This window comes from Sorex fumeus, unplaced genomic scaffold (assembly GCF_029834395.1).
Source record: "Sorex fumeus unplaced genomic scaffold, SorFum_2.1 ptg000024l, whole genome shotgun sequence".
Taxonomy (NCBI): domain Eukaryota; kingdom Metazoa; phylum Chordata; class Mammalia; order Eulipotyphla; family Soricidae; genus Sorex; species Sorex fumeus.
This window is the reverse complement of record NW_026606081.1, coordinates 56,116,147-56,130,216: the sequence shown is the minus strand read 5'-3', so window position 1 is coordinate 56,130,216 and position 14,070 is coordinate 56,116,147. Positions and strand designations below refer to the sequence as shown.

General features: G+C 49.8%; 1 protein-coding gene and 1 non-coding gene across 2 annotated transcripts in view; one reads left to right on the top strand and one right to left on the bottom strand.

The window, feature by feature from the left end:
* LOC130023326 (A-kinase anchor protein 13-like) overlaps nt 1–14,070 on the bottom strand; it is an 87,925-nt gene that overhangs the window by 21,906 nt on the left and 51,949 nt on the right. The window contains exon 2 of the mRNA XM_056113805.1: nt 6,715–6,758. Within this exon, the coding sequence (XP_055969780.1) occupies nt 6,715–6,747 (33 nt within the window). The 5' untranslated portion in view covers nt 6,748–6,758. The remainder of the gene's footprint in view (nt 1–6,714; nt 6,759–14,070) is intronic.
* Nucleotides 9,925–10,031, top strand: LOC130023852 (U6 spliceosomal RNA). Its single transcript, XR_008792515.1, has one exon. It is a non-coding gene; the product is annotated as a U6 spliceosomal RNA (small nuclear RNA).

Genomic DNA, 14,070 nt, shown 5'->3' with positions numbered 1-14,070 from the left:
GGCAGTTCCCTGACAGTCAAGTGGAATTATTAACCAAACCTGACTTATGCTCTGTGACCATTAAGTCAGGGTTTCTGGAGAAGCCAGCACCTTGCCAAAGGGCGTTCTCAACCAAGAGCAGTGCCCTCCTCAGAGAACAGCACATCCTCGCAAGGAACATCCCCATCCTAACAGTGACAGTCAGTTTTCTTTTGGCATTCTCTAGGGTTGGGACAGTCTTCAGTCCTCCCAAAACCCTTCCATGCAAAACACCCAACACTTAAGAAAACAGAGAAAGGAAGGGCATGAAAAACCAGATCTTGAGGGGTTCTGGAAATTTGGTTTCTAATTAGAATGACTCTTCCCCTTGAAAATCTAATAACTGTGGGTCTCATCCCAAACATATGGCAGGTCATGGTAATTGTCCCTCATGAAACCTTGGCACGTGCATCGGGGCAGAATCTCATCTCACTAACCGTGTCTTCCTGTTCCTAGGGCGGATGTGATCTGGAAGGGCAATGTGTGTACCTGGGAAATGCTCCCCAAGTTTTCTCCCTTTCAAGATGTTCCTATGGTGATTTTAGTTAGCAAACTATCACAGACAAAGTCTCAGCATTAGCATTAGGCTGCAGCCGTCCGTGCCTGAGAACCATCGTCACAGAGAGTTGATGCCCCGACACTTGGAAAGCCAGCAAAGGGTGTTGCCATTCAAGATGTGTCTAAAAGTACACACATACACACACCCACAAACATACACACACACACACACACACGAGCGCCCGCGTAGTACATCACAGGGGCAGCAAGTGACTGCTCACAGTCTGTCCTCCTGCCCCTGGCCAGGATTTGCAGGACACCCATCCCTAAGGACAGATCAAGGATAAGAGAAGCAGCTGACCAATAACTGGGGGTGACTCTCCCAGATACACAGAGCGAAGTCACAGTCACATCTGGACATTCCCCCCCTCCCCCTTTAAAGGGACTCTGAGTAAATTGGTCTTAGAATGTCTGTGGTCCATGATTGGCTTAAGCCTTCCCTAGAAGGTCCTCCCAAACAGGGACTGAAGATCGTCATCTTCAAATGCCCTTGTCGGCTTCGAGCACACAAGCGCAACTTCACTGTACTTGGAATCTTTTTTTTTCCCCCTTTGGGTGGGGTGGGGGGTGGGGGGGTAGGGCACACCCAGTGGTGTGCACTGCACTCAGGGAATTACTCCTGGCGGGGCTTGGGAGACCTTATAGAATGTCAGGATGGAACCCAGGTCGGTCGTGTGCAGAGCAAACACCTTACCCTACCCACTGTACTATCTCTCAGGCCCCATGCACTTCTGCCCACACCACCCAAGGGCCAACCCCGCCCCACCCTGTTCTCCTCAGGTTTGTCCCCCTGGCCAAGGAGAGCATAAGCCCACAAAACAAGCAGGCCCCTCCCCAACCTCTCTGGAGCTCTGCTTTTTCTCTCCTAGAGGACTGGCCTTCCACGGCTAAAAAAACAATGCAAAACATTTTTTCTAGTACTCAAGGAGCAAGAAAAAAACATCTCCTCAGGCAGAGCTGACCAAGAGACCCTCACTTCAATGCTTCATCCCCACCTTTTCTCCAGATAAGCCCAGTCAGGGGACGAGAGAGGAAGTAACTTTTTCTGACACTAGAAGTGTGTGATAAATCTGGATCTTGATCTGATATTTGACACCTATGTCCCTTGTCCCTGGGAGAGTTTTGGACCTGGTCTGGCCAGATCTCTTCAGAATGAACCTGAATCTTGAGAAGAGGCAAGAAGGGTCCTCTCCTCGGCCCACTTATCCCCTCCAGCGTCCTCCTCCGCCCAGGTTTAAAGGTCTCACTTCCTTCCCAGCTGTCATTCAGGGGGAGGATTTGTTTACCGTTGCTAATGACAGCTGTGGGGTTGCTAGGCTGAGTGGGGAGAGGCCCATTGTACTGTTTTATAAATACCAACGGCATCACAGGCCTGGCCTTCTCCACCCCTGACAGTGTCCCACATCCCTGACCCCTCTGGGAAAAACCAACAGCTTTATCTTGACAGGCAGAAGGGTTCTGCAAGCACTATGTTAGGTAAAAAACTATTTGCAGTCATGTGGTTGGCTGTGACTAGACCATAAACCCACCAGGCTCAGGACCCCAGAGACACAGGCACTCCTCCTAGCATGCCTCCCCCCCCCCCCCAGCACGCCTTTTCAATTTGCTAAGTGACTGAGTAACTGCATGACTCAGTACAGCTCTAGAATAAAACCTTCAGTCACTCTCCTAGGGGTGCTGTATGAATTTCCCTAGGATCATAAAGAAAGTCACTGCACATAATAATGGTGTCACTGCATGCATTTCCTACTGGCAACACTTCAATCACAAAGGCAGCGTCACTAAGTTTCAGGACCCACACAAAGGAAATTCAGCAGGAAACTTGGGAACTGAAGGAGCAGCTTGAAGAAAGTCCCCCACCCCCACCCCCATCTCTGGGGCGCTAGAGAGAAGCAAATGTGACTCCAGGGAAGCAGCTCGGAGGGACAGCTCATGCTTGCATGATGAGGCCTTGGACTCTGCCCCAGCACCAAAACACAGACAAAGGGGCAAATCTTTCTGAGAATTCAGTATTCCGATCTAAATGTTCTTTCATTCATGCTCAACAAATGTTCAGTGAGTGCTGCTATGGTCCGGACTGAATCTGGTGGCTGTCCTAGCTTCCTTGAGAGTTATTCTGGTCAGCGACCCAGTGTACCCCGAGGGATAAGCCCTCCCTGCTCAAACCACTGGCACTGGCCACTCCCAGGGATCTCTCTGTCACCAGGTGCCATTTCCCCCTAGCAGGAGTCACAGGCAGACTCGGCGCAGAACCTGGACATCCCATTTCAAAACCCAAAATGTGCAAGGTACCTGTGAACCACATACAGTGCGAGAAAGGGGAAAAGCCAGAGATCGATGCCACGAGCCCAGCCCAAGGGGGCGCACTCAACAACTCCCAACTACCAGCAGAGATGATCCTGCGCTAGACCAAGGGGCACCGCCTGTGCATGGAGCCCCCTGCAATTGCAAGACAAGCGCCAAGAGACACCCAGACCTGCCTGCCACAGCCTGACAGCCTGGCCTCGACTCTCCCAAATGTGCAAACCCTGAAGCTGGGGGCAAAGCCAAAAAGCAGTCTGGGACTAAGAGATGAGAGAGCCACCGATGGCTCTGATGAGGGAAAGGTGCCCGGAAGGAAGGGAGGAAGGAGTGAATCCCAGATGCTGGAGGATCTGAGAGAATTCCATCAGTGTTATATCTCCCGTTTTGTCCGTGATCCTGGGGTTAGGACAGGCATGTTCCAGTTCCTAGGAAATGCATGCTGAAATACTGCGGGAAAACAGGGTGTGATGTCTGCGACTTTCAGACCATGTTTAAACTATGAGCAAAACAGAGACAACCTGTGTGTCTCCACGTCGCTGAGTGATGAGCAGAGGTGAAGTGGCAGCCTGGAACTGTTCTGCACACCTGAATTTATTTCAAAGAACACGTACAGGGATGTACGAGTCTATCCTATTAACCACTGTGGGGTTTGCAGGGTGCGACGGCCTGGGTTACAGAAGAAAGAAAATGGATTTGACCCTCTTTCTGGGTTCAGCCCCACCTGTGCATCTGCAGATTGAGCCCCTGAAGTTTAAAAGTCACCATCAGTAGATCCTACAGCATGCAAAGCACAGACTTAGGAAGAATACGCCTCAGAACTGATTCCGAAGGAATCCTGCCTCCCTAGCAGAACAAGGCATTTTGAAAACTCGACATGTACTGCAAGGCTTTTTATGACTAAATCCAGAAATATCAGTGCAGATGACAACTCTCACCATGAGAGCTGTGCTGCCTTACCTCCTCTCCCGGAGCGCATGTCTAAAGTGGAGAGCTAACAGTTACACTCCCTGTTAATGCGGAGATCTCAGTTTCAGGCCGGCACCAGGAGAGAGCTGCTGACCTAGCCACTTCCGAAATTATCCTCCACACCATCAACAATTCATTTTCCCAAACTACTATTAACCTCCTGGTGCAGCTACAGCTCCGAGTTTTAAAACTGCACAAACGTATTCTGAAGGTCAGAAATCTGAGGCGGGGGCAGACAGATGTAGCTCAGCAGACTGAGAGCAGGCTGCACACGCAAGAAGCCCAGGCTCGATCCCTGGTACTCGACCTCCTGGTTCCCTGAGGACCGACAGAAGTGACGTCCAAGCACGGGGTCGAAATAGCCCAAGAGCACTGCCAGGTTGGAGCCAGAAACAAAAACAAAAGGACACTTCAGAAGACTGAGCCACACCTAAGAACATAAGAAAAAACTATCTTCCCTGGCTGTTGTCAACGCCTCAGGCCACCTTCAAAACCAGAACACCCACAAATGTCTCTCTCTGACCTTCGCCACATAGGAAAGGCACATGCAGGTCCACAGTCCTGGCCACTCCCAGGGACCTCTCCAGGTGCCACTTCCCCCTTGCAGGATTCCCAGGCAGACTCGGCGCAGAACCTGGACATCCCATTCCAGGCCCTGGAAGTCAAACGTGCACCACGCTGGGCGCTCTCATTCCACCTACCACAGCCATTTTGACATTTGGTCCCAATCAAAAACCTCTAGGGGTCAAAACAAACACATGGAAGAGAAAAAAAACTATAGACATATCCCTTGTATAGAGATCCCAAAAATCCTCAACAAAATACTTATTAAGTTGAATTTAGTCACCTATTCAAAATACACCAAACGGGATTTACCCTAGAAACCAGAAGTCTGGTTTAACATCCAAAATCAATGTTTTATATATGCATATGCATATATATATGTATACACACGCATATATAATATGTATAAATATATATATATATTTATCACATTAATCCCAGAGTAAAACAAAAGTTTTTTTAAAAACAGTTTTTTTGCCAGCATCAAACAATCCCAGTATCAAAATCTACTTTGTGGTCACCAAAACAATAATAACAAAAAGTTCTAAAAGCACAATTTTGCATCTTTCCTGATCAAGGCTCAGCCATCTTTCAGATTCTGATTCTCTCCATCCCTCCCCAACACAAATCCCGCCGTCTCCACCTCGGATCACCACCTCCTGCCAGCATCCATCATCCGTCATCCAGCATCCAGCACCCAGCACTGTCCATCTTCCATCACCTGTGGGTCTCAAACAAACCCTGCGGACTCTCCACCGACTCGCTGCTCCTTTAGAGGTTTGACTCCCACCCTCTCTGACCACACACTGCAGCTCTGCGGGATCTCAACACCGGCACCTCACTGCTTTTTTTGCCAGCATTAAACAATACCAGTATCAAAATCTTTCTGGTTTTGTCTGGGGCCACACCCAACAGTGCTTCCGGATCACTCCTGGTGGTCTCAGAGGACAGTATGTGCTGGATAGAACCCAGGTCCACGACATCCAAGGGAAACACCCCGCCCACTGTACCATCACTCCAGCCCCCACACAAAGGCACTTCTTACTACTCCAACTCAGTGAACCCACTGACACTTTGAAACTGTCACCAGGGCCATGGTTGTTCCAACCCTGAGTCATTCATTCATCCTTCATCTCACCTGATTGGGAAACTGCCACCAGCCCTCAACAGCCCTACAGCCAGACTCCAGGCAGTGACACAGCGCCACCTAGCAACAAGCCAGGGGAAGTCCCTGTGGAGTACGACTTGAGCGCAAGGACTCTGGGAAGAGGAAAAACAGGCCCAGGGAAAGTCCGTCTGGGCTTCACAGGCACCACCTGGTCGCAGAGTGGTTAGGGCATGGAGCTGGTCACTGACTGTAACTGGACCAAAGGAACATCCGTGTAAACTATGATAAATTCATACTCAAGTGGTCTCAGCAAGTCCAGGGATGGGGCCTCGAAGATAGCACAGACGATCCTGGTTTGATCCCTAATGCTGCATAACCCGACCCCAGAACTGGTCCCCAACTCCCAACATCCTCCGAACCTTGCACTGAAGCACCGGTCTGGTTGGTTAAGAATTATGGGTTGTTAATGCCCAAAAGCAGAGAGAGTAAGAAGAAAATTATCTGCCATAGAGTCAGGTAGGGGTGGTGAGAGGGATACCGGGGACATTGGTGGTACAAAATATACACTGGTGAGGGATGGATGTTCAATCATTTTATGACTGAAAATCATGAAAGCTGTGTAACTGCATCTCATGTTGATTCAATAAAAAAAAATTTTTTTTAAATAATAACAGAGAGCCCGGCAAGCTACCGAGAGTATTCGATATGCCAGACACAGTAACAACAAAGTCTCCAATGGAGACGTTACTGGGCCCGCTCGAGCAAATCGACGATCAACGGGAGGGCCTTTACCTTTACCTTTAATAATGGAGCGATAGCACAGTGGTAGGGCGTCTGCCTTGCACGCAGCCAACATGGCCGACCCGAGTTCGATTCCTCCGCCCCTCTCGGAGAGCCCGGCAAGCTACCGAGAGTATTCGATATGCCAGACACAGTAACAACAAAGTCTCCAATGGAGACGTTACTGGGCCCGCTCGAGCAAATCGATGATCAACGGGAGGGCCTTTACCTTTACCTTAATAATTATGGGGTGTAATCCCTGAGGTTCCTGTATGGACTTGGGAAGGCAAAAAAAAAAGAAAAAGAAAAAAGCAAAAAGAAAAAAAACTTCTATACTCACCTTGGCATGGGTGTACACTTATTACACAGGGCAAACATCAGTTACAGAATAAAAAGAAAATTCAAGATTTACTCACATATAATGGAGCTTGTTGTGGATTAAGTTTCATGACCCAGGATACTGAAAGAGAAATGGAAGAAGAAAATGAGAATCAAGCTTCACACTGATGCCAAACATCAATAGCACCAAGATGCCAATATGGCAACATGAGTACAACCAGAAGCCCAGGGAGGCTTCACCCAGCAAGGAAGGTAGGAAGGTCAAGGATGATGGACTCCCTCGGAGTCCAAATTCAATCTTTGCAAGCATCGGAAAACTCTCCTAGTCAGAAGTTTCGACAGCCCACATCCGTTTGAAGCGTGACCACAGTGCACGCAGCTCATGCTCAGTCAGGCCTCACGGTACCCCGCCCCTAGGCCACAGGAGCCAAGGGGAGGGTGGCAGGGCTGTGAACACCCCAGGGCACTCATCCTAGCAAGGAGGAGCCAGCTCCTTGTTACCAAGGGCTGTTACTTCTCCAAATCAAATCTGAGTTCCTTTGGCTCCTTTTAACTACGAAACGGATTCACACGAAAACAGGTTCAGAGCACAAAGGAGAACAGGTTCCCAGCTCTGATCTGACGGTCTGTCCAGGACCTCATCCAGGGGACAAGACCAGAGTACAGATCCAGGCCAGTCCGCTCTTCCTGGAGTCCCAGCAGCAGACACGAGGCTTTGCAATATAACTTGAACTAAGAAAGCTTTTTTTCACTCAGAATAGGTAACTAGATTAAAGCACTAGCCAACCATCTGAAAAACAGTACATGCCACTTATACAGGCAAAGGACAGATCAAGTTCCCACCACACTGCCAGACCCTCATCCACCTCAGCAGCAGCGGGGGTCAGTGATGCACACATGTGACCTGGCAGATCCCAAACCAGGCCCCTCGGCTAGTCATCTCCTCAGAACTGCCAGGTAGGAAGGCTGTGCCAGGCTGAACATCAAGTAGTCATTCAGCCCGGGAGCGGGGCAGGGACCACCCAAGCTCCAGCCCACCATCTCTGGTGGGACAGCCCAAGGGCGCCCATGGGCTGATCCCAGCTGACGCCCCTGGACTGATCAGCCCTCCAACCCACCTGTTATGATTCTGAGAGCCCAATGCAGCCCCAGACTTCAGGTACAGGACCAGTTCCCATGTGGCCTCCCCTCCCTTGCTAACACCACCCGCCAAAACGCACACCGAAAACCCAGCTTGAGACCAGGATCTAGCACCACCTCTCTTAGGAGAGACATGAAGTGAATTTCCAAACTGTGGGAGCCAATCCAAGCAGCGAGCACGGAGGGGACAGAGGCTGACGCGCTCAGAGCCCTCCCCTGAGTGCATTAAAAAGCCAATTAATTAAAAGCTAGACTTACTTGCTCACTGACCTTCAATAATCAGCTTCGTGGTCCTGTTCAGGCCTGCCTGGGACAAAGGGCTGAAAATGACTAGAAACGTATGTGCGGCCTGCCTGTGCCAACCCTCACGTGCCAGGGGAATCTGGAGGGAATGTGTCCCCAGCCTTGTTGGGACTAGAGGAGTCTCTGCAGGAAGCTTGGCGAGTGACTGAGCCGCTCTTGGGTCTATCAACAGAAGACTCCATTGCTCTTCCTGGTGTGAGGCCACCTCTAGCAGTCCTAGGGGCTACTTCCACTTTGGTGCTCAGGGGTCTCTCGCAGCAGTGCTCAAGGGGCCACATGGTAGTAGGAATCAGATCCAAGACTTCAGCATACAAAGCATCACCCCAGTTCACTGCATCTGGCTTTGAAAATGGGAGAACCCCATCTGACTCATCCAATCTCCACGTCAAGGCACCAAGTTTTGCCACCCACTTCTCCTTCAAGGTGTACCTGTGACAAGCCTCAGAGCGCTCTCCAGGCAGAGAAGTAGATGGTGGGATAGTCCACCGCTCTCTGCACTTTCCTACCAACTCTGTCAGATTCTTCTTCATGGGGCAGGATATGGACGGCACTCTGGGGCATATCAACCTGGGTTGAGCAGTGCTTACAAAGGTTAACAGCAGCTAAAGCTTTAGTGTGTTTGTTGTTTTGTTATGTTTTGTTTTGTTTACAGTTCACACCACTGCAAAGGACTCTGTGAGATCAGTCACTAGACAGTGCTCTGGCTGATCAGTTTGGGGCAAGGGGTCAGAAAGCACCTCCAATTCTCCACAAAATGAATGTGAAAACCTTAGACCTTAGACACTACAACACAATACACCTAAACAGAAACTGGTGGCTCCAGCAGGGGTCAGCAAACATTTCCTGTAAGGGCCAGATGGTGAATGCTGCAGCCTCTGCAAGCCATATGGTCTCTGAAATGATACGTAAGTGAATGGGTTTGGCCACATTCCCATAAAACTTTATTTACAAAAAGAGACTGCAAGCTCAAATCCCTTCACAGATGCAACAGCCACAGATGCCAAGTCCCGGCCTAAAACGAACAAAAAGCCTCTTAAGATCCTAAAAGCCAAGGAGCAGTGCGTGCCCACCCAACAGCTTGATACGCCTCAGAGAGCTTTGGCGAAAACACTCAACTGAGAAAGGCTGCAGGGGGTACAAAAAAATTCTGGATGCAAGATCACAGTAAAGAGAAGGTAGGCCCTGTTCTCAGCAGACGCACTGTGATGGCCCTGACAGCTGGATAGCCTGCCAGATCCTCAGTCTCCTTGAGTGCAGAAAGAGAAAAAATAGGCTGGAGAGATACAGTACCCTTGCTCTGTATGCACCCGACCCAGCTTCAATCCCCAGCACTCCATATGGTCCCAGGAGCACCACCAGGAGTAATTCCCGAGTCCAGAGCCAGGAGTAATCCCTGAGCATCACTGGGTGTGACTCAAAAATGCAAAACAGAACAAAAATGCATGTAAAGAGTCTGCCCTTCCCCCCCAAAAAGATAAGTCTGCCCACCCCTCTGTGCCACTGGAAGAATCGCTACTTTAAAAAAGAGCAAAAGAGCTCTGGGCCCACTAGCGAGAGAGACCATCACATGAAATTCTATGAGAACACTACCCAGCTAAAGGAGTCTTACTTGCTGTTGTTGTTTTGTTGCTTGGAGGACATACCCAGCAGTGCTCAGGGCTTGCTTTCCCTGGGTTCCGCGCCCAGGGGTCACTCCCAGTAGTGCTCAGGGTACCATGCGGTACCAGGAATCAAACCCAGGGTCACTGCATACAAGGCAAGCCCCTTAACCCCTTACTCTCTCTGACAAGTTACATTCCAAAAATATAAAAGAAAAAAATCACAGTAAAGAATATGAAGGGACTGTGCTGGCTTCGGTGGCACATACACTAAAATTGGAATGATACAGAGAAGATTAGCATGGCCCCTGCACAAGGATGACACACAAATTCGTGAAGCATTCCATATTTTATAGAGAAAGAGAGAGAGAGAGAGAGAGAGAGAGAGAGAGAGAGAGAGAGAAACAAAGAAACAGAAACAGAAAGAAACAAAGAAAGAAGAAAGAAAATGCAGGAACAAAGTCTGAGACATATAATAAGGCCCGCACAGCTCTACAAATTGCAGCAAAATTTCACTCCTAAATTAGGTGTCTCTTAATCGTAACTATTTCAACAATAAATAGAGATTACTTTTTCTAATCAGGAAGAAAAACATACACAGCACATCTGTTTTAAACCCTCTGCCATTAGGTGTATCTCAGCTGAACTGGAAAGGAGTAAGAAGACACTTTCCTTAACAGAAATCTATACTTGGGGCCAAAGACAGAACATGGCAGGGAGGGCGCTTCCCTTGAACATGGTCAAACGGGGCTCAGTCCCCAACACCACATATGGTCCCCCCAATTCCTAGCAGGGGTAATCTCTGAGTACAGAATCAGGTGTAAGCCCTGAGCACCACCAGGTATGGCCCAAAACCAAAAATGATGATGATGATGACGATGATGAAGAAATTGAAATTCTTCACTAAAGGTCCAGGAACTGAGAAAGAAAGCAGCACACACAAGTATAGCCCACTAAGTAAAAGCAGGACAAGCCCGGCTCTTCGACCTGTCCACACTCGGGGTCTCCAGCTGGGACCCTGGCAGCACCAACCAGCCCCAACATGTGTCCAGCGCAGTGCTGCCAACCACATCTCTCAGACCCATAGACTACAGAATCTCAGCCTAAAGACTGGCTGTCCAGGCCTGGCATTCCCTCCTCAGGGGACAGGGTCCTTGTCTTGTGTAGCAAACCACCCCTCTCAGCTCATTTCCACAGAAAGGCAGCTCTCTGCCAGAGGTAGAGAGAAGCTTTCCCTGCTCAGTGCTTCTGGGAGAGAGGGTCCTGGGCTGCAGTGAGCCCCTCCGACTCACCATCATTCAGGGTGACAATATCCATTCTGAGTTCCTAAGAAAGTCACTAGCCAGTTCTTCCTCAGGGAGAGGTCGGAATCCAAAAGCCCTTCTCCTCACTCCTAAGGAGTCTGGCTGGTGTTAGAAAAACAGGTTCTACTCTGGCTGGGAGAACAGGGGGATACTGAACTAGAGACAAAAAGCAAGGGGGTCAAAAAGCGAAGAGAGGGGCTAGAAGAGAGTACAGTAGGTAGGGTGCTGCCTTGCATGCAGCCAACCTGGGATTAATCACCTGCTACCCATGTGGCCCCTGGGCAATGCCAGGAGTAACCCCTGAGTAAGTACTGCTGGGTGTGGAGCTACATACTGGCTGATGTCTATGCAGAGCTGCATTAATTAATCACTGCACAGTCATTGTTCCCATTAATGACCGTGATTTTAAAAAAATTTTTAAAAAATTAATTGAAAAATCAAATCTCTAAATTCCTATCACATCTTAGACTTCCTTTATAAATCACTTGAGAGAGTAAACCATTCCTTCCCAAGGCTGTGAATTTTGTTTGTTTTCCTTTGGGGCCACACCTGGCGGTGTTCGGGGGACACGATGGCAGTGTTCAGGGGGTCGAACCTGGGTCAGCAGTGTGCAAGGCAAGTGCCCTACCTGCTGTACTATCACTCTGACCCTGTGAATCTTCCATTTCAGGTCTAACTGGCATGATCCCAAGTATACGCCAATGACCCAGTATTTGTCAAGATTACAGAACAGTCACTGCGCTAGCTGGTTTCATGAGTCATCAACCTTGTCAGCCCATGTGAAGATATAATCTAGTTAACATCCATCCGGACATCCCGACGGAAGGTTTTCTTATGGCTTAGCAACCTTCACTTCTGCAACACACCACTTCTACCTGCAGCACCACGCTATCCATCACACAAGGACTCATTTTATAACTGGTTGGAACCCTCTGGATTCATTTCCCCATCTTCCCCCATCCCTTGGCTAGCATCTCAGCCAGCCATCTATTCTCTGTATCTGTGAGCTGGTTTGTTCAGATTCCACGTGGAAGAGCCCGGCAAGCTCCCCGTGACGTATTCGATCTGCCAGACAGAGTAACAACAAAGTCTCCAATGGAGACGTTACTGGGCCCGCTCGAGCAAATCGACGATCAACGGGAGGGCCTTTACTTTTTACTTTACTTTACACGTGGAAGTGAAACCATCTGGTATTCTCTTTCTGATCTTTTTCACTGAGCATAATGCCCTCAAAATCCCACCAAGTTGTGGAAAATAACTAGAGTGTCTTCTTTCTCCTGCCTAAACAGCAGGGGCGTGCCTGTGTGTGCTTGTGACAACTGTATCCACCAGCCAAGAATACAGAGTTTCTCACATATCTGGGCTAATTTGTCAATGGTGCTGGGATGAACATTTTTTCCAACATTTTTCCTATTTTCTTGAGATAAATTCCCAGAAGCGGAATTGCTGGACCATGGCTGGATGCTCTCTCTTTCTAAGTTTTGGAGTCCCTCCTGTTTCCCACCTGGATGCACCAGCTTGGGTCTCACCGACAATGCAGACTCCCTCCCGCCCACTCCCTCTGCAGTGTCTTATATCTGCTCTTCCTGCCAGAGACCTGTCGAACAGGTCCAAGATGTCACCTCACTGTGGTCTGCATTTCCCTGGCGATCAGTGATGCTGAGCTTATTTGGGGCCTCCTATTCGTCACACGATTTTTGTTTTGTTTTTAAATTGTTTGTCCCATAAATAAAGATTCAGTAATAGTATTCCATGCACAGCTAGTTGGGGAGCATTAGAGATAAATTAGCCACCGCCCGAAACTATGTAGTAAGAGACAGACAGCTGTCAACATAATTACATGGCAATATGATAAGCACAACAATAAAAAAGGGTCCAAGGATCAGGAAGGAGCAATAAACTCTTGCCACTGGAGGTGCAGGCAGCATGGATGCTTACAAGAAGTCAGCCCCTGCTTCAGCCCAGAACACAGCTCCCACTTCCTTGGTGCTACGGCCGGAAGTGTGTTCAGATGGGGAAAAGAGGCAGAGAGCTCTGAGAGGCAAGCGTGCTGGTTCACTGCCTGCAAGCAGTGGCCCACACAGACTGGCTTCTGCCTGAAAAAGTGGGTCACCAGGGCAGAGGCCCCCCCAAATCACTGTTTCCTTTTTCACTTTCCTTTTCTAAGGCAACCCAAAGTCGTTCCTTCACAGTTGCAGGCTCAAAGGCTCAGCTCACACACTGAAAGGAATCTGTGACCCAAACTCCGACACAGTCACCGAGGCTGTGGGTAACCCCAGGAAGGCGGCGCCCCTCCACCTGGCTTCCTTGGCCACACCAGCAACTCAGGGTTCCCAGCCCCCTCGCCGAATCCGGTCAATTCCCGGACTTGTGAACAAGAAGGGGTCTCCAAAACAGCCCTTCTTCCCCCGTTGGGATCCCTGCCAGTTTGCCTGCCTCTGCTCGTAGTCCTGAGTGCCAGGGCCTTATCACCCTGAGAAAATCTCTCCAGCCTCCGGTTCCACGGCTGACTCAGCCTTCCTGAAATGCTGTGGATTTTCAGTCTGCGGCTCACTCTGGGCCTGCACAGCAGCAGAGTCTCCCAGGAAGGCTCGTGCTGGGTAGCAACCTCTTCTCCTGAGGGAGTTCTAGGGCGGGCCGCCCAGCTCCACCATACAGGGAGAGACCTGGCTGCCAGCAAAGGGACAGAAAAGCGCCAAAGTACAACCTAATCCCTGACTTAGGGTCATGCTGGGGGATGCGGCTCAGTTGCCAGAGACCTCGCAGGAGGACCCCTGCCCGAGGTGTGGCAGCCCCGGGGCCCCAGGAACTGCACCTGGAACAGTGCCCTCCCTCGGAGACAAGCAAACGCACCACCTGAAGCACCCCGACTCCCTGATGGCTTCTGCCTGCAGCAGGGCACAGGAAAGCCATGCCCCGCCTGGCAGAGGATGGAGCGAAGGAGGGGTTCGGCAACCGGCTCAGAGGAGACCGGCAGACTCGGGCTCTGAGGCACAGTCCTGGCTTTTCGTGCCACATTATCTTGGTTCTGTTGCCGAACTGCCAAGCTGCATTCCCTTCGTTGTAAAAATGAAGAAAGAGAATAAAA